At 53.1% G+C, this 23,146-nt stretch overlaps 10 protein-coding genes across 10 annotated transcripts; 4 read left to right on the top strand and 6 right to left on the bottom strand.

Annotated features, from left to right (window-relative positions):
* Nucleotides 1-1,032: 1,032 nt before the first annotated feature.
* On the bottom strand, nucleotides 1,033-2,262 carry POSPLADRAFT_1131746 (hypothetical protein; the record flags this gene model as incomplete). Its single annotated transcript, XM_024484126.1, has 2 exons — nucleotides 1,033-2,147; nucleotides 2,202-2,262. The coding sequence occupies 2 exons, from the start codon at nucleotides 2,260-2,262 to the stop codon at nucleotides 1,033-1,035; spliced, it is 1,176 nt and encodes a 391-aa protein (XP_024342860.1).
* Nucleotides 2,263-3,415: 1,153 nt separating this feature from the next.
* POSPLADRAFT_1052745 (hypothetical protein) lies at nucleotides 3,416-4,177 on the top strand (the record flags this gene model as incomplete). The annotated part of the gene is made up of 3 exons (XM_024480309.1): nucleotides 3,416-3,664; nucleotides 3,721-3,927; nucleotides 3,992-4,177. The coding sequence occupies 3 exons, from the start codon at nucleotides 3,416-3,418 to the stop codon at nucleotides 4,175-4,177; spliced, it is 642 nt and encodes a 213-aa protein (XP_024342859.1).
* Nucleotides 4,178-4,839: 662 nt separating this feature from the next.
* POSPLADRAFT_1072860 (hypothetical protein) lies at nucleotides 4,840-6,903 on the bottom strand. The gene is made up of 6 exons (XM_024482555.1): nucleotides 6,521-6,903; nucleotides 6,330-6,465; nucleotides 5,944-6,273; nucleotides 5,751-5,885; nucleotides 5,490-5,694; nucleotides 4,840-5,436 (listed from the first exon to the last, which is right to left on the bottom strand). Exons 1-6 carry the CDS (start codon nucleotides 6,864-6,866, stop codon nucleotides 4,969-4,971), a joined length of 1,620 nt encoding a protein of 539 aa, XP_024342858.1. The 5' UTR covers nucleotides 6,867-6,903; the 3' UTR covers nucleotides 4,840-4,968.
* A 469-nt stretch (nucleotides 6,904-7,372) lies between these two features.
* Nucleotides 7,373-8,430, bottom strand: POSPLADRAFT_1177487 (hypothetical protein; the record flags this gene model as incomplete). The annotated part of the gene is made up of 4 exons (XM_024488512.1): nucleotides 7,373-7,509; nucleotides 7,585-7,851; nucleotides 8,095-8,275; nucleotides 8,347-8,430. The coding sequence occupies 4 exons, from the start codon at nucleotides 8,428-8,430 to the stop codon at nucleotides 7,466-7,468; spliced, it is 576 nt and encodes a 191-aa protein (XP_024342857.1). The 3' UTR covers nucleotides 7,373-7,465.
* Nucleotides 8,431-8,908: 478 nt separating this feature from the next.
* POSPLADRAFT_1177484 (hypothetical protein) lies at nucleotides 8,909-9,329 on the bottom strand (the record flags this gene model as incomplete). Its single annotated transcript, XM_024488511.1, has 3 exons — nucleotides 8,909-9,117; nucleotides 9,171-9,216; nucleotides 9,271-9,329. Coding segments are annotated over 3 exons (153 nt in total), but the record flags the coding sequence as incomplete, so codon positions are not given.
* Nucleotides 9,330-9,587: 258 nt separating this feature from the next.
* POSPLADRAFT_1177482 (hypothetical protein) lies at nucleotides 9,588-10,384 on the top strand. The gene is made up of 5 exons (XM_024488510.1): nucleotides 9,588-9,802; nucleotides 9,861-9,901; nucleotides 9,955-9,986; nucleotides 10,037-10,135; nucleotides 10,195-10,384. Exons 1-5 carry the CDS (start codon nucleotides 9,641-9,643, stop codon nucleotides 10,293-10,295), a joined length of 435 nt encoding a protein of 144 aa, XP_024342855.1. The 5' UTR covers nucleotides 9,588-9,640; the 3' UTR covers nucleotides 10,296-10,384.
* Nucleotides 10,385-10,440: 56 nt separating this feature from the next.
* On the bottom strand, nucleotides 10,441-12,100 carry POSPLADRAFT_1043561 (hypothetical protein; the record flags this gene model as incomplete). Its single annotated transcript, XM_024478342.1, has 5 exons — nucleotides 10,441-10,930; nucleotides 10,982-11,012; nucleotides 11,067-11,497; nucleotides 11,523-11,763; nucleotides 11,857-12,100. 5 exons carry the CDS (start codon nucleotides 12,098-12,100, stop codon nucleotides 10,441-10,443), a joined length of 1,437 nt encoding a protein of 478 aa, XP_024342854.1.
* Nucleotides 12,101-14,439: 2,339 nt separating this feature from the next.
* Nucleotides 14,440-16,886, top strand: POSPLADRAFT_1133395 (hypothetical protein; the record flags this gene model as incomplete). The annotated part of the gene is made up of 8 exons (XM_024484337.1): nucleotides 14,440-14,565; nucleotides 14,641-14,890; nucleotides 15,620-15,840; nucleotides 15,901-16,095; nucleotides 16,153-16,266; nucleotides 16,319-16,363; nucleotides 16,410-16,532; nucleotides 16,815-16,886. The coding sequence occupies 8 exons, from the start codon at nucleotides 14,440-14,442 to the stop codon at nucleotides 16,884-16,886; spliced, it is 1,146 nt and encodes a 381-aa protein (XP_024342853.1).
* Nucleotides 16,887-18,512: 1,626 nt separating this feature from the next.
* On the bottom strand, nucleotides 18,513-20,717 carry POSPLADRAFT_1043559 (hypothetical protein; the record flags this gene model as incomplete). Its single annotated transcript, XM_024478341.1, has 5 exons — nucleotides 18,513-19,370; nucleotides 19,419-19,733; nucleotides 19,761-19,958; nucleotides 20,009-20,501; nucleotides 20,563-20,717. 5 exons carry the CDS (start codon nucleotides 20,715-20,717, stop codon nucleotides 18,513-18,515), a joined length of 2,019 nt encoding a protein of 672 aa, XP_024342852.1.
* A 1,537-nt stretch (nucleotides 20,718-22,254) lies between these two features.
* POSPLADRAFT_1111093 (hypothetical protein) lies at nucleotides 22,255-23,146 on the top strand (the record flags this gene model as incomplete). Its single annotated transcript, XM_024483372.1, has 2 exons — nucleotides 22,255-22,617; nucleotides 22,688-23,146. Coding segments are annotated over 2 exons (822 nt in total), but the record flags the coding sequence as incomplete, so codon positions are not given.

The raw sequence follows: 23,146 nt of genomic DNA, 5'->3' as shown, positions 1-23,146 counted from the left end.
TCTCTCTCTCTCTCTCTCTCTCTCTCTCTCTCTCTCTCTCTCTCTCTCTCTGCCTGCTTTCTCACATCTTTACCCTGTTCGGCACAGCTGCGCGAGCCTTTTCCCTGTGCAAGTATCTCCAACATTTCCTCAGAATGTACTGCTTGTTATCCTAAAATTCGACAAGTGATAATAGTACCCTCATCACGCATGGTCTTTTGGCCACAAGGTTTTGAAGTCACTTTCAATCATGGTCAGTTACCTTCCCCTCAGAATCGCCATTCTCTGGTTTGATGCGCAACCGTGCTTAATGGATGCGGCAGACGAATTAGTGTGAATAACATATGTGCATCAGGTGTTATCTGAACCACGGCACGATCAGCAATGTCCTTCCTTGGCCGCTGCCAAGCCCCTATTTTTTATACCATACAGGCCCAAAAACACGGTGGATCCTTTGCTATATTCGTGGCAATTCCGGGAGAATCCCATTCAGAGTCTTCGTTATGGTGAAGAGTCAGCGACGCACGATATTATTGACAACCAGCAATTGAACAAAGAACGAACACATGTAAGGGAAGCTTATCCATATGCCTTGTCTTTTCAGCTTATCTGCTGTGATTATATCCAATCCCTTCTGCAATTTCTTATACCGGATGTCGAAAATACTTCCGACAGATCGTTGTCGTGGGCGTGCATGACTTCGCTAGGCACATTCCGAGAACTTACGACCGGCTTGAGAGACCTACTGGCGGCCATTCATACTAGACTGCTGCGAAATGATATTGGTATTCCGGGAAACCATGGATCAGCGCGCACTTTGGTTCAACAGATTACCGAGGTCATTTGGAGCACAAAATAGTTCTACTTCTCCCTTCAGAGTTCCAGTCCTAATGGCGCGAGGGCAAACAGGCTGTATGATGCAGCACAGATGACAGCATGAAAAACCCGTGAACGGAGGACAGTCACGTCTCCATCGTGAAAACTGTTCAACAACTCGTAAATAGATTGTTGGTGTATCTGCATGCCTGATCATGACCCACCGAGCAAGGGACTTCAGAGCGCCATACGTGCGTCGACATCCATCATGTCGTCTTTTGCCAACCGACGTCGACCATCGTCCCATTTCCGTAAATACCATTCACATCTCTCCCGAAACACAAGAAGACCATCCAGAAAGCCGTTGGGAAGAGCATCTTTGCGCTGTACCCAAGGCTTTACATCAACGAGATCGCATCGATCCAGGCAAACCAGGATCATGCCGAAGCTATACGCGTCAGCGAGACGGGCGTCCTGGCACTCCCCCCGCAACACCTCTGGGGCAGCAAATGGCCGCGTCCCTGGGTGTATTTGCTCGGTTTGCCGCGGTGGTACAGGTGGAAGTACGGGAGTGGCAGGGGTATAAGGCGATTTTGGCGTGAATCGTGAGTTGGGAGGAGGTCTCACCGGTATGGGAGGTGCAGGTGGCTGCGAGATATCCTCGAAAGGCGACGCGTAGACGGAATCTGCGCATACCGACCGGCCGAAATCAAGCAATTTGATCGTGTCAGATGAGTATGTCACCTGCACATTCAGAAGGGAAAGATCGCCATGGCTTAGACCGAATGAGTGTAAGTGCGTGAGCCCGTCCAATAGCTGATTATGAAAGTCGAGTTTCTTGCCCTGGGTCAGTTCAGGTCGCTCTCGGACTATATCCCAGAGTGTGCGACCCTCGATGAACTCGAGCACCATCCCGACGTTTTCGAGGCAGCCGAGAAATGCGGCAATGTTCCTGTGACGAGTCACTGTGGTATATACGCGCAATTCTGCGCGAAACTGTGTCATCACGTCGTTTGCGTTGGACTGCATCTCGCCGTTTATCTCAAGCTGCACGACGTTGGGCTTCTTGACAATACACTTGAACAGCTCGGAGGCAGAGCCTGAAGCGCAAGGTGCCAGATTTTGGGTGGGATTAGGAGGCGCTGAGTAGGTTGTAGGGGTGGGAAAGGAAAATATGGAGAGAGGATGGTTAGGTGGGGCATACTCAGGTATTGATGGTGCGGGCGTCGGCTCATGTACTCGACTTATGTAGCCACTTGACCGGAATGGCGTTTGTGGCCCCTCGTTACCGGCGGTCTCCTCCATAAATGAGTTAAGAGCAAGTTCGGCTCGCTCTTCTTCATCCAGCTCCACTAATAAGTAACATAAGCAGTCATGTTTAATGTCTGTACATAGTATACAAATACCCATCCACCAATTCTTCTTCGACGTCAGCGTGACGCGTTTCACATGTCTCTTGGATGACATGTCTGATCACAATTTTCTACGCAGATATGTCCGCGCTGATTTTGAGTACGGATAATAAGTTGAGGAAAGACCGAGATCAAGACTTGTGAGAGCGCTTCAAAGACGCAGCAGACTGCGAAGCCGGGACTTATTGCGATGGCTAGATTAGGAATATACCGACGCAAAGTTGATGGGAATCCACGTGGCCTAAGCCACGCGTCGGCGCCTTCGCCATGAACTCTTAGCTCAAACGACCGGGAACATGCAAGAAACACATCCTTACCGCAGGAAGCTCGAATTCTGTCCTATTTTCTTTTTGCGTTTCAGTCGTGCAGCGATCCAACCAAGGTGTTAGAAGGAACGTAAAAACGCCGGCATACATGCCGCGGCATTTGCGCATGTCAATTCATACATCTGATGGCAGATGCGCGCAATGTAATTCCTTACCGCCACTGCCAATACCACGACAAGTGGTAACACCAAATTTGCTGTCTTGGTCAAGAAATCGCTGGCGCGTCAGACCTTCATTCGATACAACACTATTGGAAGTCCACAAAGATAGGACTAACGGCCTGGATGGCGGATATCATGAAACGTCGGACATGCCGTATCTGCTTTGGTATATTTATTGAGAATGCAGAATTTTTCAGACAACCCAGCTGCTCTATTCACACTCTCCATCAATATAGAGAGCGTTGTTCAAGATCGTGCGAATGATCTTCTTGGGATATAAGGACACTAATCTCCACACACATATCTGTGTAAGTTTATTGCTAACTGATTCCTCATAATCCGCCTACTCATCCACGCACAGATTGAGTTTCACACGTCGTAATACGGTCTCACTGATTCTGCATCCGGTCTCATAGCGGCCGTCACACTTCCCATAATCACAGAACTATGGCGTCCATTCGCCGACGTTTTGACACGTAACATCGAATTGGTCTTGCGAAGACACTGCGCTTGACGATTCGTATGATGGCAACGGCCTCGCTCAATTATGTCAGCTGCGGCATCGGGCTCGCACGCCGTGCCAAGCTGTGCTGGACAGACATGCTGCCTGCTTGCAGAGCTATAAGTACGGCTCTCTCCTGCATAACATCCATTCGCATCCTCTCATTACTCATACATAAAATCTGTGGCCCATCTCCTCCAACACCGCAACCTCATCAGTATGCTCGCCTCCGCCTTCATTGCCTTCGCGCTCGCGGCATCTGTGCTCGCGATCCCGACACTCTTTGAAGCGCGTCAGAACAACCCTTGCGCGGGTTTCGCCTCGGGCTCTACTGACACACCGGGATACAACTTCACACTTCATGCCGTCCCCGTGGGCGCGAGCGCGAACGACACTGGAGAGCTTCTCGTGTTCGGCTACGGACCCGAGGGCGGCAGCAGCCCGGCTGCAGGCCTCCTTGCGCTTACTGTGAGTTGTGTGACTTACATAAAAAGCACGACATAACTAATGCGGTGCGGGGGTAGACGGAGGCCTCGTGGGGACAAAACCAATGGCCGTTCAGCAGCATGCAGAATGGCTCAGTTTACCCGCAGCCTGGGCCCCAGGAGCAGGGTCTCTACGCGTACAGTAATGGGGCTAACGCGGGTCAGGAGGTGATCTTCGTCGACACTACGGCTCAGGAGGACATCTTCACGCTGACTTCGGTGGGCGCTGGGAGCTTCTGCGCGGCTGTGAGTATACTGTCTCTTGGAACTTGCGCTCTGTCAAGTAGACTGATCACTTGATTGGACGCAGTTGGTCGACGATGTTGTCGCACTCGCGGTCAACGGCGATACCAACAGCTTTTCGCTGTGCAATGCCACGTCGAACTGGGTCGAGGGTCAGGTCAATGTGGTATATTCTCCTGTGGCAAACAACACCGACTACATCTACGACACGTGCTCCCCGGTTCGCGTGGAGCTGATTTCGTATTATGGTTGATTGTCACTATGAATACACTTGCGCTGCAGGATGGACCTTATTCTTCACCATGGACTCAGGCTATCACCGGCTTGTCATATGATTAGTGCTCTGCGCAGTATGCTAGTCGGCAAAGTACCTGCGTAGATGTTGCATATTAGTTACCCTTCATAATGTCATATATGCACTTATACAAGCAGAGGTGACTCGTCTTCCAGCTCGTTCGGAACCGAGGTGTCAAAGGTATACTATGTGGTGCGGTTATCGAACAGCCCAACTTCATGTTCGTCACAGGTCGATGAAAGACATGTACACCGTATGTCAACCATAACAGCAAGTTCACTCCTGCAGCCTTTTCATATTAGAACCCCTTAGGCTGAAAGATTCTGACCAGGTGAGCGGATGATAGGTGCCACCACGGGAGCCGTGCGGCGTTTGGGAATATTGTTGTCAACGACGAAACTGTCTGCAGGTTAAATACAGCGGCTGTTACGCTGAATACCTACGAAAATCATTGTGTGTGCGATTGCGTGCCCTTACGGCGTACGTGCATATCCGGACGCTGACAACTCCATGAACACCGGGAACTGCAAGGACCTGATTTTGACGTACTACTGTGCTTGTCACACCTACAGCTTGAAGGACTCCAATACTCATTCCCTTCCTTTCAGCATACAGACGTGGATCGTGATGATTATATTCCGATTGCCGATACAAATACAGCTACACATGAAGACAATACCTTACAATTACGCGGATATGCGGACAATGACAGTAGGAGGAAAGGAAGCTCGCGTGCGGGGGCCAACACTTTACAGGACACTGCGCTGCCACTGAGCGGGACAGCCATCCGCGACAGCCAGGTAGCCCATCAAGTCGCTCGTCAGGAACTCGCTCGGCCACTCCTTGCGCACCTGGCTCTTCAGGTACTTCGCGACGATGTCGAGGTTCTTTTCCGTCGCCGCCGGGCCCTTGAGCGTCGGTGCGATCTCGTCGATCACGCCGTCGATGTAGTCCGCGGTGATGACGCTGCCGGTGTCTGATATGCGCACGCCGTACTTGACCCACTGCCAGAGCTGCACGCGCGTGATCTCTGCAGTTGCGGCATCTTCCATGAGGTAGTTGAGCGGGATGCAGCCATTGCCGCCGAGCCATGCTGCGCTGTATGCGAGCGAGGTCGCCACGTTCGAGTGCACGCCGTCCGTGGTGATCTGGCCTGGGACCTTGGTGCTGGCGAGGTCAGCTGCTGCGACCTTCACATCTTCGCGACGGATGTGGTACTGAACTCGGAGCGTCAGCGAAACGTCTGGCAGGCGCTCTGAATGCCACTGACCTGGTTGGGTCCAAGCATGTGCTTGTTGAAGATCTCCGTTGCAATTTGGTTGATCAGAGGGTGCGCAATCCATGTACCGTCGTGGCCGGCGGTGACCTCGCGCAGTTTGTCCGCGCGCACTTTCGACATGGCAGCCTCGTTTGCTTTGGGGTCGTTCTTGATCGGGATCTGCGCAGACATACCGCCCATTGCAGCAACACGGCGCCTATGGGGGCCACGAATTAGCTCAGATGCACCCAGAGTCACGGAACAAATGCTCACCTATGGCACGTTTGAATGAGCAAGCGCACGTAGGAATCCATGAAGTGAACCTCCATGGTGACATCCTTTCGGTCAGGGAGCACAGCACTCCTGTCTGCGCGACGCTTTTTGATAAAGCTAAAGATGTAATCCCACCTACGAACAAGGGAAGTTCAAGTCTGATTCGCAAATCTCAGGGGAGAGAAGGGCTTACCGTCCGCAGTTCAGGCCGGATGAATGCGTCCTCAACTCGAACAAGATCTCATCCATCTGGAAGGCCGCCGGTAGCGTCTCGATGAGGACTGTCCCACGAATGGTACCGAGCGGCATACTAATGTATGCCTGCGAGAAGTTGAAGACGTCGTTCCAGAGCCTTGCCTCGAGGTAATGCTCCATCTTCGGAAGGTAGTAGTACGGCCCGGAGCCACGCGCGACGAGCTCTTTTGCATTGTGGAAGAAGTACAGGCCGAAATCGAAGAGCGAGCCTGACATAGGTGCGTTGTCGACGGTCACCCGAGGTTCGTCCAGGTGCCATCCGCGCGGTCTGTGAACGGGCAAGATTAACTTCCGCCAGCTGACACTGAATCACGAGACGCGGACCTGACGATGAGGACAGCAGGTTTCTCCACCAGTTTGTAAGCCTTCCCATTGGATTCGAAGTCGATCTTGCGTCTGATAGCATCGCGCAGGTTGACCTGACCATTGAGCATGTTGGCAAACGTGGGACAGTTCGCATCTATAAGTAGGCGTGTCAGCCGTTCACATCCCTGCATGTAAGGCGGCAAACGCACCCTCGAAATCTGCCATGAACGTCTTCGCGCCGCTGTTCAAGGCGTTGATGACCATCTTCCTGTCGGTTGGGCCTGTAATCTCTACTCTCCTGTCCTCGAGACCAGGTGCAGGTACAGCGCAAAGCCATGACGGGTCGGCGCGAATGTGCGCGGTCTCGGAAGGGAAGTCAAGGGGTTGCCCAGCGTCGAGACGCTGTTGAGCGGCCTCGCGGGCGACGAGGAGACTCTGGCGCGTAGACTCGAATGTTCTGTGCAGCGCGGCGAGGAACGTCAGTGCGTCCTCAGTGAGGATCTCGGTCTGCGCCTGCTGGGCGTGCTGAGAGTGGATCTGTACGCCGGCGACCATGGGGGGCTGTGAGTGTGGTACGGTGGTAATAGGAGGGATGTGGCGGGTTGCTTGGGTTGCATAACCACGCCGAGCGTATAAGTAGGCAGGCCGGCACTCCGTATCCCATGGGCGGAGAGACGTCATGCCTTCCGCGATCAAATTCACGTGCGCGCATGGACCCCGGGCCACCGTGGGACCTCCGTGCCAGCGTCGCCGGAGTCCCGCCTGCAGCTGCCGCGCGCCCTTCCGTCGCTGTTTCTGCGCGCTGCAGCGCTCGGCTGGAAATGTCCCCGGGCACCCGCAGCAAACATGGCTATACGAATCAAATGACGGCACTCACCCTTCCGCGTCCGAAGCCTGCAGACCTCGCGGAAGGCCGGAGATCGCCTTCGGGCTCTCGGATTCCTGATCAGCGAACGAACCCCGAGTCTACGGGCGCGTCTATTACCCCGCATAAGGGACCAAATGAATGCCACCGCGGGGCCGAGCTTGTCCCACGACGCCTTCCGGCACTCATCACAAGATTCAACAGCACCATCTGGATAAACATGCATGCAGGCTCCAAGCGAGATACATCCAGAGTACAGTTCCAGACTTCCCTATCGCGGGCTGGGCATCTAGTCCTTCTTCTTGGGCTCCGTCGCTACCGGTTGCGACTCTGCTGCGTAGCCGGAGGCGAGGACACGGAGCAGCGATGATCATTAGCGGGTCGCCGAAAAGGAGCGCGTACCCTCACCTGAGGCAAGTTCCCGCACCATGCGCTCTCCTACTTTGATAACCCTCTTGCACGCCATCTGCCATATCCCACAACTCACGGATCCTGCAGGGGCAAAGGGAAGCGACAGCCACCATGTGAGGGGCCCGAACCACCCTGGCGGCAGGTAGAAGACCGCGGACTTGCGGTACCACCATCCTACGATCAGCTGTACACCCGCGGTGAGGAACCATATCGCGGAGTTGAATTTGAGGGAAAACGAAGTTCTTGCTGAGGATAGCTCGCCATCTGAAAGAATAGTAGAGATGAGTTGTGAGATGCTTGCCAGCAGAGCGTGATATTCATAGGACTGCCGCTTCCGTCCCCGGAGAATCACAGGATAGGCACTCTCATAATGCATGACGTCCAGTCCCGCATTTTGCGACTCGTCGTGAGAGAGTAGTACGGGGACACTCTATGACAGAAATTCGCTTGGAGTAGGCGTCTGCATGCTTTCGATGCCCACAAGTACAAGGGAGGATGCAAACTCACTGAGTTTTTCTAGATCCGCCAATCCTTTGTCCACGCTCCTCCGCAGCTTCGCCCACTTCGCGAATTGATCTTGCGCACTCGTCTGTAGCAGCTCCTTCTTCCCAAGCAGGATATCCGATTTGAGCTTTCGCTGTTGCGCGACCAGGCCAGAGTAGAATATCCACAGGTACAACGCATAAGCCTACGCAGAGACCGTACATCCAACAGAGATAAGCCTCAAAGCGATGCTTTGCTGGCAGGCAGGTTACTCACGAACTCAAGCAAGACTGACTTGCCGATCCAAGCGACAAGCTCATTCACGAACACCAGCAAGAATAAGGTCAGAATTAGAGACATGCCGGCAACGCAGGTTCTTATTACAGTGTCGTACAATAGTGCTGGTCAAGCCTACAATGATTGACGAGTCAAACGCGTGCAACGCCACGCCACAAGCGCGTGGATGAAGGGTGTTTGGCTTTGTTAGGATCAGAAGCCAATAGCCTCTTCCTCCTCATTGATTGAATATTGTTGGCGAATCATACGTTCAATGACGGAGGACTAAGATGTATATATGCAGCGGACGCAGTCCCCACTAGGCAGGCTAAAAAAAACACCCTTTTTAAGTGAGGGGAGGTCGTATAGCGGGTGCAACTGGATACACTTCCCATGACAAGGATAACTCACGATGCGTACGACAGCGCTCATGAGTCATGGTCAATGCAACCGCAAAGAAAGTCTCCATACACATACTGATCCCGGGAACACTCAGTCGATGTTTCGCTCCATCCAGAATAGACTCATTCATATCACTCAGAGATCACCATAAAGTGAGGTTCTTCATGGCGCATGCAAATATTTTAGCAAGGCAATCATAGGCCGATATGGAGGGAATACATGGTGCGTATTGCTGGTGCGTGATGGAGGACCGTAGGAAGAACCTTCCTGCTCCCCGTCCCACGGGAAGTCAAGTATAGAGAATGAAGCGCAGAAGAGAGCTTAGATGTTAAGCTTCGTGCGTCTCCAGTGACGGCGCTTCGCGTTGTACTGCAGACACGGAATTAGGGTCTCGTGTACGCCGACAACAGGAGAGCACAAACCTGGATCTTCGTGTCCGACTTCAAGCGGAACCATTGAGGAATGGGCCTTCACAAGGAGCGTCAGGATGACCCTACAAGGGTGCAAATGGGCCAAACTCACCGGTTCTGGCGGGCGGCCTTCGCGAGGATGCGCTTCGTCCTGAAAGTCTTTTGGGAAGGCTATAGCGGACGATGCAACGAGTATCAACGACCTAGCCCTCTCAGCGGCAGAACGCGTGCAGACATACCATCTTGATGTCGGGGTCGGCTTGTCGGTCGGTGGAAGGAGGGAGAAAATAAAGTTCTACAGATCGCGCCCTGTATAGTTCTGACTAAGCACCAAGAAAGGCAGGAGTCACGGAGAGCGCACTTCCGGAATATTGTTCCCGCGGGTGCTATACGCATGGGCGCTCCCCGCTCGATCATTACTCTAGTTCGCCAACGCAACAGGCGAACAAGGACAAGTCCACTCCACTCCCAGATTGCCCGACATGAGACTTGGTTTTGTCAGTTATTTGATTATCCTGCTCTTTGCACTCGCTGCAGTGGCAGAGACGCCAGAGGCCCCTAAGGAGCTGCAGATCGAGTCCACGTACACACCTGCGGATTGCTCCAACAAGGCGCAGAACGGGGACGTGTTGCAGGTGCACTATGTGAGCAACGGGACAAGCCTCTTCGTGACCTGGATGATATAACATGAGTGTGTGATAGACCGGAAGGCTCTTTTCGAATGGCAACAAGTTCGATTCCAGGTGAGCTCAAGCAGTCTTTCATGCTTGACACGCGTTCTTAATGCACAACCCAGTCTCGACCGTGGAAAGCCTCTTCCTGTGACGCGTAAGTGTTCCTGACGTTACTGCATGTATACCCGACTGACAGTCTGCCAGTCGGCAGGGGCCAGGTGATCAAGGGCTGGGAGGAGGGCCTTAAGGGGATGTGCCTAAACGAGAAGCGTACTCTTACCATCCCCTCGGACATGGCATACGGTAAGTGCTTGACATTGTTCGTGATGAATCCAAAACTGCAACTTGATTGCATATCACAGGCTCGCGCGGCTTCGGCTCTGTCATCCCCGCGAACTCTGCGCTCGTATTCGATGTTGAGCTTATGAGTCTGGATGCTAAGGGTCCGCGTGAGGAGCTGTAGAATGGTCTCCTAAATCCCATTTGAGAACCATGTTCAGTGCCTATAACTTGCGCTATGTGTATTTAATGGAATATTACAACAGCAAAGCATCTGTCCGGGAGAATGTAACCTTCACATAGAGCGGCGCAACATGTAAAGAAGGGGATTACTTCGCGCCTTGCGATTTGAGCTTCTCGGTCACAAGCTGCTGAAACTCCTCGCGTAAAATGGCCTCCCGGCGCTCCCGTTCCTCCTGCTGCAGCTTGAGGATTCCTCGCTTCTCCTCCGCACTGATGACCTGGTTCTCCTTCCGCATTCGCACTGCGTTCATGCGTCTGTGCCGACTGCCGCTCATGACGTACCCAACGGATTCATACGATGCAATTTCGTCCGAAGCTAGACCGATTTCACCACGGCGCGGGATACGTACGTCCGTGCCGTCCCTGAGGAACGCCGCCATGGCACTACCTTCTCCGCGCAGCAGTGCACCGCCATATTGACGCTCGTCAACCTTCCGCGAAGACTTGCTCGTGGAGGTGACGGGCTTGGGCCCGACTTCGTCGTCGTCTGAGGAGTCGTCTTCGTCACCTGCCTGCAGTTGCGTCGCGAACTTGCTAGAAGGGGGTGGCATAGTGGACGTTGATGGTTTGTGTGGACTGGCACTGCTCGTGGCTAAGGTTGCAGATGAAACGGCAAGAACGCCTGACGTCGTCGGCTTCTCAACCCACTCATCATCATCTGCGTCCGGAGGCGTACTGGGAGGCCGTCGTTCAGGGCTCTTCGTACGCGTACTGCTTCGATGTATATCCCGGCTGCGATGTCTGTCGAGGCCCTTGCTCTTGCTGCGACTCGTCCGTGTCCGTTTCTCCCGCTCTTCCTCCGAGTCTTCCCCATCGCTGTACCGCCGTGACCGGGACCGGGGCCTACGCCTCTCACGATCCCTCGGCCGGTCTCGATCCTTCTCCTTTTCTCTGCGTGCCTTCTTCCGCTCCTTACGCCGGCGACGGCGTTCCTCTTCTGAATCAGTGTCCGAGTCATCCGAATCGTGGCGGCGCTTGTGAGACTTTTTGTGGCGCTTCGATTCTGTGTGGGGTGACCTGTATATGATGTAAGAACCACCAGCTAGCATCAAGCACGAAGAGAAAACGAACAACTCGCGAGCTGGCTCCTTTGGTGACGGAGGCCATACGTTGACGGTCATGCTTTCTCGTTGTAGTCGTCGACTGCGTTTAGCAAATGTAAAAAAACTAGTGGATCAATGACACAGGCTGAGAGACGTACCTCTCCATGAAGTCCGCACCTCCTCCATATGCTCCGTTCGTACCATTGTCTCTGCCTCGGGGGTACATGTTGTCTTGATGACGCCACGGTGCCTGCGCAGGAACCGGCCCATCGCGCTCTCTCGGCGGAGATGGTCGTCGGTATTCGTTGTACTCGGGACTTGCCCGACGAGGCTTGTCCCGCTCCCGCCGCTCGTCACTCTCGCGGTCTCTAGCCCTATCCATGCTCTTGCTACGACTAGGCTTTGGGATCCGCTCGTCGCTGCTACTTGCGTCGTCGAAGTAGTCGTCTGCGCGAGCACGTTCACGATCCCTCCTGGAGCTGCGACTGTGACGATCACGTTCGTCGTCCCTGTGCCGGTCTCTCCCCAGGTCCCTGTCCTTCTTTGAGTCGCCTTCACGATATCTATCCCGCTCACGGGACGGCGAGCGACGTCGATAGTCCAGCGGGGAAGGTGATCGGCCGCGGTTATTCTTGGGCGCAGTAAATGAGACTTTGGGATCTTGTGGCACAAGTGCCATACGTGACGGGTGTACCATCGCCATCTTGTGAGTACGCAATTGGGGGAGGAGTACAGACGCTAGTAAGAAGTGGTGAACAACAGTAAGACGGCTAGCAAGTCAGTGAACAGGAACAGCGGGAATGGCGTGGGAAGATTTATGGCCCCGCTGCGATAGCCAAATTAGGTATTTCGCTCATGGTCCGCCCCATTCTGTCCACCCGAACTATTGCATATCTCGTTGATTTGAATTTCCTACTATTTACGTACGCTTTCTTGGACAAACCGTAGCGTTGAAATCGTGCGCTCTGAATAGCCCTCAAAATAACTGGCTATTCCATCGACCTCCTTTTGCATTTGCCCCATGGAGCCCGGTGATGTATTATTGCGAGGTAGGAGTTCATTGCTTCAGGTCAGCCTGTATGTATGTTCTTGCAGGTAGATTTACTGTTATGTGGATCATTAGAAATCTGACATCACAACTGGGCTGCGTATCCAGTGTCATGGCCGCGTCTGCGTGTAGGTTCGTTACTCGTCTGCCTAGATGGGCTCGCCACACGCCACTCTGATGCTGTCCCTGGCCGCTTGACATGAAGATGAAATAATGCGTCCACTGTGTAGGGCATATCCACCGCATCCATCCCACATATCTGGTCTCTCCCGGCGACCACGGCGGATTGTGCAAGGCAGAGGATGCATGTTGGTATAATCAAAATATTAATATATCCCTGGCATGTTTGCGTGCAAGCATTGTGCCATGCCGACATCTCTGGAGTTTCAAGTGAGTGATACCTTGTTACAAGTCGGAGTTTGAGGCAGCCACAGTGGCGCTATCTTGCGTCTGATACCCGACCTAGCTAGATATTTCCCAAATGCATGTCTTCATGCTGGCGTATTCTGCTCTCTGGAACACGTTTATGAAAGGATTATAAGTTGCTCGATATATGGATAGAGTTGTAGTTTGTGCGACTCTATTCTCACCACGCGTGGTTAGCTAGGAGCAGTGCATTTACCAGCCTCGTTGTTCATTGAACCTGCTATAGGGTTCTTACTATTCATGCGCTTGTCTGCTCTGCTGGTATCTGTGGACTTACAGAATTTACCGTAGCTGTGATTGCCAGAAGCCAACTTCTAATCCTTTTCTAATCCTTATACACATCTTGTCTGTTAGCGTTGCTCATCAAATGTTCAACAAGGGCACCCCAACTTGATTGCAAATCCAAGATGCATCCCGCTCTCTGTCGCATATCCACCTCATCTCCTCTACGCTGCTATATTGATTATCGCAGCTCCGACCAGGGGTCGGACCGGCAGCCGTCGACGCATTGCCGGGTGCGCATTCTGGTCAGTCTATTTTACTGCTTCACCACCTCAGAATGATCTGCGTGTATAGTGTATTTTCTTTCTACCGCAGCACGAGCTTGAGCGGAGGCCTACGGCTAGCAAGATATTCTGTGTAGCTAGAAAGCAAATGCATCTTGTCCCCGCTACTTATAGAACGGCCCACGTCCTTTCAAGCCCCAGTCTTCAAATCCTCGCGGTGCTCGATCTTCCTTGATAGGTATGGCGGTACCTTCACAGATGTTTGAGTTGTTTCATATTCCCTTTCACTACAGCATAGCAGCCGCCTCCTTCTTCAGACAAAAATCAGATTCGTATTTCTCTCATTCATTATCTCCTAACGTGAGTCGCGGTGCTTACGTATTATCTGTGTCCATCTTTTGACGGAGTCCTCTAGCTCGAAAAGTCATCATGTCTGACTACTGCAAATGGTCAAGCTGCTTCACCGTCGTCACAACTGACGTCAACAGTGTCAACACTCACCTCCGATATCACGGCATCAATACCGCCAGCACTGGCGATGTCAAGTGCCAGTGGGTTGGATGCTCCCGCCTGATTCCGGCACACGCTTTGGCTAGGCATATTAGGAACACGCACTGGGGCTTGCATTAAAGTTGACATGGCGGTCGCACATGCTCAAGCCATATAGCCTTGATACCAATAGCAGCAAACAAATTGCATAGCTCCATTATCCTTACTGCTGCTTTGTGAAATTTTCTATCGTCTTTTGATTTGCGAATTGCCTGATACTAGCTCGTGAGGGCACGGTGTCCGAGATAGAAGTAATTAAACATGTAGCAAGACCCCTAGCGCCCCACGCCCCTTTCGGGGAGCAGTTCGTCAATCATAGCTCGTAGTGGGTTCGGGATCACGAGGATACCGTTCTTCCCGACGCGCTAACAAGTTGGTAGGGGATGGCATATGTTCACTAGTCGCGTGGATGAGCACGGAGGCTGTAGTACGTATGACGGGCAGTCCGGACTCTACTTTAGCACTTTGTGTGCGGAGACGGGGCTCGAACGTGCACCAGAGCGCTAAGCCTTAATGCACAGCAACTCGCCGTTCGTCACCGACAGGAGATATTGGGGGCACGAGGTGCCGTGTGCAACGAAAGCGCCTGCGCTTGCTCCTACACCGAGTCCACATAATTTCCTACTTGCGTACGCACGAGTTAATTTTCCATGTTAGGAGCACTTTTATCGAGACACGGTGTTGTTACCTGCATATACGGACATGTAACCGCAGACCATCGATGTCTGTAACTACCACTCGGGAAACTCGGGAGACTGTTTGTACCACGTCTGGGGTAAATGCAGAGGTCTCACTGTGCCACTGAAGCGTAACATGAAGAAGGCGGTAGGGTACCGATCATGCAAGGCACAAACACCTGCCTCACATTCTTCGTCGGCGAGGAGACAGCCGCAGCATGCTATAGCTGCCGTAATAAATTCATTTTTCACCGCCATATACAACACAGGGATAGGATACGGTCGAAGTGAGTTCGACAGACCATCGGCATGTTACTCTATCTTTCGGATACATCAAGAAGTTGATAGGCAGCCTCGCAGGAAAGAGGCATTAAACTTACGTTGCATATCCTCCCTGTCCTAATCATATGTCGAGTCGTACTAGCATACCTCGAGATGCCTGCTACATGTCCTCATCTATATCGTCATTAGCCTTTGTGCAGGGTGTATCCCGATGTGGAGCGTGGTGCTATCCTCAAGTGCATCATCGACGAAGATCTCCAGCCTCGCAATCGAGAGCCAAATCTAACAACTCCAATCATCAATGTGAACGTGACAACAAGCGTGTGGCACAATCCTAACGTCTAGTGACAATTACAGACGATAACGATGAAGGGGGGAGACAGACCCAGACAACGGACCTCGAGAGTGATTTCGGGAGAGTAGACGGAGCTGTATTTCACAGCTCAATGGGCTCTTTGGATTCATAATGTAAGCTTGAACAAGCAAATTAAGCAACAAAATAGCGTCACGAGTCTCCGGGATTTGGAAGTCGGCACAATAAACGGTAATCGGCACGGGTCACGAAACGGCCACAGATCCATAGGCGCCCATGTATCTAATTCACTCACCCGCGCTTTGCTCCACCCGTCCCTCGTTGTGCCCCAACCACATCATCGCACACTCGCTGTCACCTGCGTAAAAGCACGTTAGGCCCTCTATCACATACATACTTGCCTCTGTCTCGGCTCAAATAGGTAAAATGGTTCTCCGTTGGAAAAAGAGAGACCCCGCTACAATCCGCAAGGCTGTGAAACACGAGTCAAATGTGAAGAATGAGGAATCACAGAACACAATACCCATCGCACAGCCAAGCCCTCGCATGTCGCGCACCAATTTCGCTACCATCCTCGACCACCAATGGTCCATTGATTTAGCCACTCAGACCATCACTGTCGCCACAGACGATGTACACATGGTCAGTTACGGTGGACGTCAACCATAGAATGCTTCCGGTGCTGACCTTCACCATGTGTAGCACGACGATGACAGCGACTACATCGAGCTCGCAGCCGAGTTGTCAGCCGTCACTCTCGACGGTGCCACCATCACGCCACATTGTGACACACCCGATTCTGTGGGCCCACTCACCCCTGCTCCGTGGACGTCCCCATGGGGCGCGCAATGTGCCTCCCCGAGATCTGACAAACACTCTGTGGCATACTCCGCAGAGGTGAGTCTTGTGGTGTGGCGCCAATGGTCAATTAATCTTACCGCCCATGTGCCACAGTCCAGTACGCCAGGGTCTGAGAGGCCTGACACTCCGATGGAGTGGACCACGCTATGGGACGCGTCTTGCGTCTCCCCGGAATTCGGCAAAGAGTCTGTGGCGCACATAGGATTGGTGAGTCTGGTGTAGTGGCTACGACATTCGGCGTGACTTACCATGCATTCAGCCACATGACTTCTACGTTTCGGACACGATTCTGAACTCGGTGTGGGTCAGCACGGCTAGAGTCGGACTGGGCTTCGACGTGGACATCATAGCCGCTGACACATGGAATGCTTGGACAACGACGGGAGCCCATGGGGTCTGGGAGTGACAGCGTAATCAAGGGACTTGCACGCACAGGGTATCTGAGGCGCGCGACGATGAACACGACAACGACAGTCAGTATCGCGGTCCTGAACAGATCGTCAAGTCTCGACGCTGCGCATCGACACTTGCATCGCGAATGGACAATACTCCCTCCTAGTCACCACTCAACCAAACCACATACAGCCTCATGCCAGTACTTTCGCTGTTCCTCAATTGTCCCTGGCCTGTGGAAACGCCCGCTATCCACCTCCCACGAACCTTCGCTGTGCTGAAACGGGACTATTCAGGACGCATCCTTCGAGCACCAAGAAATATAGCGGGTTGCATAATATGCAACATGCATCCGCGGTCAGACTCGAATGGAAGGCACCGACGTGGACGACATCTTTGAATACAAGACACGGACCACGTCGACACAAGCATAGACAATACAAGACGCAAACATCGGGCTACGATTGTCAGTAGTGTTGGATATCCTGCTGTGTATTTTCGTTTCGTGGCTGTTCAAACACACATCGAGATGGATGATGCATCCTTGTATGTCCCCATCGCCTTGCAGCGACTGTGTGCTTGACCCAAGAGCTATTCTGTCCTTGAGCAGCTTGCCATGATATGCTCAGCCGACGGCGATGTATATGACCCAATGGTACAGCACAGTCTGTGAAGCGTGAGCACCGGTACCGCAGAATGAACAGTGTGCAGTGTGAGCGCTATTGCTCATTGGCTGGCCGAGCAAAGTCTGCGGGGTGATCAACAGGTGATCGATCGAGATGCGCGTCTAGTTAATTCATTCGAGGTCTGCTGCTCGCTTGGCTCGAAAGATCCTTCCCTGGCAAGATATAGCTGTTGACGACAAAAATGCGGGCGCGGATACACTGAGCGAAGTGGTATATTCAAAAAGACACAAGTAAGATACTACATTAGTCAAAACGGACAGTACATGTAAGACTCTAGGGCATGGTGGCATGATGTTCGTACGACTCGGAGCTAAGGAGTAGAAGGGAGAGCTTGTAGCAAACGAATGAGATATGCCAGGATTACAGTGAAAGAAGGGATATAGGCAGCGTGCTTCCGCATGGGCCTGTCGACGACTGTCGACGCCTGCATTGTGGGGAATATTCGGCTCCTCAGATGGTATTTTAAGCAAGATGAGGATCACAGTGACCGCCGTGTGAATAGGTTGTGGATAGATTGTAATGAGAGGGTAGGATGGATTGTCGTGAGTGAGTAGGTTCTGGTATGTATGTGTAGGAGGTGATTAATCGATACATGGTCGAGGTGGAAGATAGCTGGATGCTAAACATGGACAAATGCCAAGAACTGCAGACAGTAATTATGTATCATACGAACGGCGCTGCGCATTATCGGCGGTGAATCACTTGCAGAATGGTATACATAGGTCTAGATGATTGACTGTCTGACTTGGCCCGCGGGATGCGCTTACGGGACCTTGCATTGGACCTGGGCGTCGGTGGGAATGGGGAGTGAGACTTGGACACGGGGAAATTCATGACAGAGGCGGAGAGGGAGGCAGAGGAACCAGAGCGGCGTCAAGAGGTGGAGTAGAGACGGAGGAAGGTTCTGAGGGAAGACGCTCAGCGATTGGAGGAGGGAAGATGTCCTGTCCGGTGGACAACACGTCTAGCGCGTTGTCGAAACCGAAGGGAGCTGAGATGAGGCGTTTCTTGCCCCGCTTGCCAGACACGAAGCGGACGGGAATGTTGCCAAGCAAATGATCTACAGACATTGCGACTTGACGTGGACGTCGAGGTGAGAGGGTAATAGGCAGGGACGAGGATGTAGAGGGGATAAGCGGTAGGTCGCCGATGTTAGGGCTTGCGTTGTGGACAATGATGTTCGTGATGCCGGTCGGACGAGGAGGGGGAGGAGGAGTAGGTGTGCAAATAGAGGGGCTCTGAGGATCAAGGGCAATCAGTAGACGTTCATCGAAACACATAGGATATGACCTACCTTGTTCTTCACTTGTCCTGGCCTGGGGCGGACCGCGGGATTGAGAATGTCACGAATGGCAGAGAGACCTCGAAGAGCGATCACAGGTCGCTGTCTTGAGGTCGAAGGAGATGAGGCAGAGGCAGAGGCAGAGGCAGAGGAAGGAAGCGGAGAAGAAGTTTGAGATGGTTCTTGATGGCTGGTGAGAGCATTGGGAGGGCGAGAGGTGATCTCGTCGTCGAATTGCACCGACACTGCTCCAGGCAGGTCCGCGTCATCCACCGAACCGTGTCGACGGCGACGGCGACGGCGTCTCCTCGGTTCATATTGATGTTCATCGTTCGCAGGTGGTTCTTCTGGGTGTTGATCGTTGGGAGGTGGTTCCTATGGAGGGTTATAAGCACTCGACCATCATCCATACGGAGTTTACTCACTGCTATCCGACGCGCTGTTCCATGGCCAATCGTCTCGAAGAGATTATCCCGTGCAGCTTCTCTCGAGACGTCGTCGTCGTTCGCGTGCGGGAACATCACAGAGCCATCTGGCCAGCGAGCATGATCTGGAATGAATCCGGCGTACAGCTGGCCACCCACAAAGAAGAGCATGAACTGCGTCCCATCAGTGCTGTGCTTCAAGTGCGATGCGGAGCCGTGAGTAGCGAGAAGACACAAGCGCATGAGTTGCATTCGAGCGAGCAAGAAGCACAGCGCGAACCAGGCGAGCTGCCTCGCTGCATCCTCGGGTGTGGGCAGGACCACCAGATTGTCGACGTTGGCTGATGCACCAACACCAGAGATGACAGGCGTGGAGATCATTGGGGAGGCAGGCACCTCATCTGCGTGGGCGGAGGCTCCAACGTCCGAACTGGTGATGGCGGGCGGGGTAGATGGAAGTGTCTCGAGGGTGTGCGCGGGAGGGAGCCAGAGTCGCAGACCCTTGTCGCCCCATATGTTATCGTGCTATGAGGAATCAGACACCAGATGTGACACGATAGCAGGCACACGTACTGTCATGACCGATGATGTGTCCAGTGTCTCGGGCTTGGCTTCGTTCTTCGGCTCCGTCTCGGGCGAGCGTACGACTGAAGCGAGAGGAGCATCGAGCACCACTATGGTTGGTACTGGTGCAGACGATCCGGCGAGGAAAGGCGATGGCAATGTCGCGATGAAGGTACTGATCATCGTTGACACTGCCTCGCCTTGATCAATCGGTGGGTATGTCGTGTCCGTCTTCGGTGAGACCGACAGGCACTGACGGGATGAGGGTCGCAGACCCTCTCCACACGCATCAGCGCGCTGTGAAGCAGCCTCAGCATACAGCATCTGCAGACAGAACAATGGCAGGCTTACATCTGTGACCGACGCAATATGTGACACCTCGGCCACGATCTCTTCGAAGGTGACAGAACATCCCACTTGATCGTCGTCATACGAGGCTGGAACGGGCGAGAGGACGTGATCGAGTGTATGGCAAATATTGTCGTGTACATAGGACAGGAAATCCATCATCACCAATGGCTGCAGGCTTGTCGAATACGGTGGTGAGGTCTGACACAGGACGTCAACGTGCTGGTCCACACAGAAGTCTACAAGATTACCTCGGGTGAGCCAGGACTAGCAGGCTTGAATGGAGGGGCACTAGGCCCTGCTTCGACATTCAAGCGCGTCCGGTGCATTGATGTAACCCGATGCTTCACGAGAAGAGTAACCGCAACGACATAGACAGTGACCAGGGCTGTGAACCATGCAAGACTGGTGATGTACATGGACTCCATGTAGGCATGCGTCACGGGGGCATCCATCGGAGAGCACGTCAGCGCGGAGATGGATGTCGGCCCACGGACTGACAGTGCTTTGACGACCTCAACCACAGCGCCCGACGACACCGAGGCGGCAGGGACGACGATGTCGAAGGTGACGACGGTGTTCCACACGGCAGGGCAGACTCCGTCGTCGACAATGATCGACATGTTGGTGAAGACGACGTCATCCTCAACAATCAAGGGCCTGGCGCATTCTGCCAGAGATGTCTGGGGAGCGGCATCGAGCAGCTGGAAGCGGCCCGGCGTGGTGGTGCCGACCATCCTTCGGCTGTAGCACGGCCCGGGTGAGGGACGGAGGAAGGAGTATGAAGAGCGGAGGGTCGACTTACACAAAATGGTCGGCGTGTTCGTGAACATCAACGAGGCTGGTGACAACCCCGTCAATGAGCGCGACGACTCCTGGTCCGTCGAGAGGGCTGGGAGCCTTGAGGGTCGCGACGAGGGCCAGGAGCGCAGTAAAGATAAGCTGGATCGGGATATGCATTCTGATGGGAGGCGAGATGGAGTACGTTCGAGTGAAGGAGGGGAATGTTGAACTTGCCGTCTCTTATAACACGGCGACACGCTTATGTGAGCGACGTCGATCGCGTCCTCGCCATGTTCGACTTTGTGTCAAACCTCTCGATCTCTTGCCATTTTGAGACGAGCGCAACCTACGACGTTCATCCTCCTCTTCAATCAGCAGGCCCTTATTGACTAACCTTCGGCACATGGTGACGTCGTTGGGGTAACTTGAAACATGAGAGCAAAAAGTACATGTTGCAGTGAGACGAGTGTTCAGAGGATCTTGATGTGTAGGTGCGCGGGAGGAGAATGACAAACCAAGCGATGCTGCCGCTGGGTAGAGAGACTGTAAATCGGAGTGAGCAATGTCGTTGCTCTATACCTGCCTACCGTTGTCATAATTCCTGTATGAAGATATGGCAGTGACCTCAGCGACTGCGCCGTCTCAAGCCTGACAGATAGCAATCATCATTTGAGTTGTCGTGTAAGCCCAGCACAAAGATCACATATGAAGATACGCTCTGTGCGATACATGCCCAGGATTGATCATTTAAGATATCCAGGTCACTTGACACCATCGTTATAATGGTGACAGCTTGGGCCTATAACTCGAATTCGCCTGAAATGAGAGTTTCTCGAGTATCAATGAACATAAGAGATGCAAGGACAGCGAGCACGCCCGAACTGCACGTGCAGAACGCTGGATTGGTACGTGCTGCATATGTGCGACACCACCTCCTGAGAACCATGGAAAGTAGTGGTATGAAAGGATTGTCCGTGCGACAAATTGAGCTTGTGAACGCACGAACCTATCTAAATTCACTATTGGCGACCAGTTTTGTTACACCTGGATGCAGAACATCCTGACGACGTGATCTCCATAGATTGGAAAGGAGGTCATTGAATCCGTTTGCTTGCAGCATGACCTCGAGCTAAGTATTTCTTCTGTGACACGAGGAGCACTTAGCTCGAGTCGACGATATGGAGCCCATGGAACAATACCCCTGGTCAGTACATTCAAAAAGATGCTGGCCATGACTTTGTGCGGCTGTCGCGCACGGCGCGCTGTGGCAAATGAAGTGATCGAGAGGTCCGAGCCACTCGGCCCGGTCTGAATTTGCACAGAACGGTCACGTGTCGCGACGCGTCCGGTCCTGTGGCGTCTGCTCTTTCCTGACCTGCAACACACGCCTTGTCCTCGTTAGGCTCGCGTGCCGACGGTTCCTCCAACAGGAAGACGTAATTGGACCAGCTGTACGTGTGAATCACTGCAACCGCTCGCTGCAGTCGTTGATGACATTCCCACATCTGGCAGTTGACGATCGTCGCACAAAGAGGTTGGCCAACCGCTCTAACGGTCACACCTTGCATAGCCACTTGCGGGAACAAACGTGGTACGTGGAACTGATGAGCCACACGCTGAATGAATTGACAACGAGAGGCACGCAGGTTTTGTGGCTTTCGCACAAGTATATAATCCCCGTGCTCCTCGATACCTGTAAGTCTACCGCTTCACGATGCCTTCCCGAGCTTCATCTGAAAATACTCTCCACCGCAAGGCTGCCTCTGGGCAGAATCCACGACCCCAGACCCCAGAAAACTCTCGTCCAACGTTAGCTGAGTTGCAGACAACGCCACTCGATCCCAAGATCTCTACACGCCGGTCTCTTTCTGCTGAGCCTTCCAAAGGTGCAGGTCTTGATCCGCATCGCATTGAACTGGGTGACGAAATGGCCGAATACTGGGCGAAGATGGCGGTCAAAACATTTCTTGACGAACATGTCCCCGGTGGTGACCCTGATGAGCAAACCAAAAGTATGTTCCATAAATTCGACGGCGAAATGCTCGACAAACTAGAATTTGTTATGGCTTCGGAACTGGTGAGTCAATCCATCGTTGTGTCCGGGTTGAGCTGGTTACTGACGCGGGGTTCTGCTTCGTCTGTTTCAGATCAAGGGCGTTCAATCTGTATTCCAGTGCAACGCTGACAACACTCTTGTCGCGAAAGATACTGCAGACTGGCCTGACAACACAGATGCCATCGACCGGGCGGTAAGCGCGACGATGAGACCCGACGTCTGTATTTACAGCACTGATGACGACCATGCCGCGCCATACACTCTCACTGCTCAAGAGCTTGCGGGGCGCAAGTACTCGGAAGAGCGCAAGCAGAAATTGGCTCGAACTCGCTGGGGGTCAATGGTCGTTCCTATTGAGCTCAAGTCAGACATTTCCAGGGCACCGTTTCATTTTGGGAACAGCCGCACGGAGGAGACGGAGAAGAAGATAAAGGCACGAGGGCAGATCGCCGACTATGCTACGAGGATCATGCAACGCCAGCACCGGCTGTTCTTATTCATGATTGTCATCTGCAAGCGTGAGGCGCGGTTCCTGCGTTGGGATCGATCT

The sequence above is a fragment of the Postia placenta genome, assembly GCF_002117355.1.
Source record: "Postia placenta MAD-698-R-SB12 unplaced genomic scaffold POSPLAscaffold_2, whole genome shotgun sequence".
NCBI lineage: Eukaryota > Fungi > Basidiomycota > Agaricomycetes > Polyporales > Adustoporiaceae > Rhodonia > Rhodonia placenta.
Note: the sequence above shows the minus strand (reverse complement) of the source record. Positions and strands in the feature narration are given on the sequence as shown.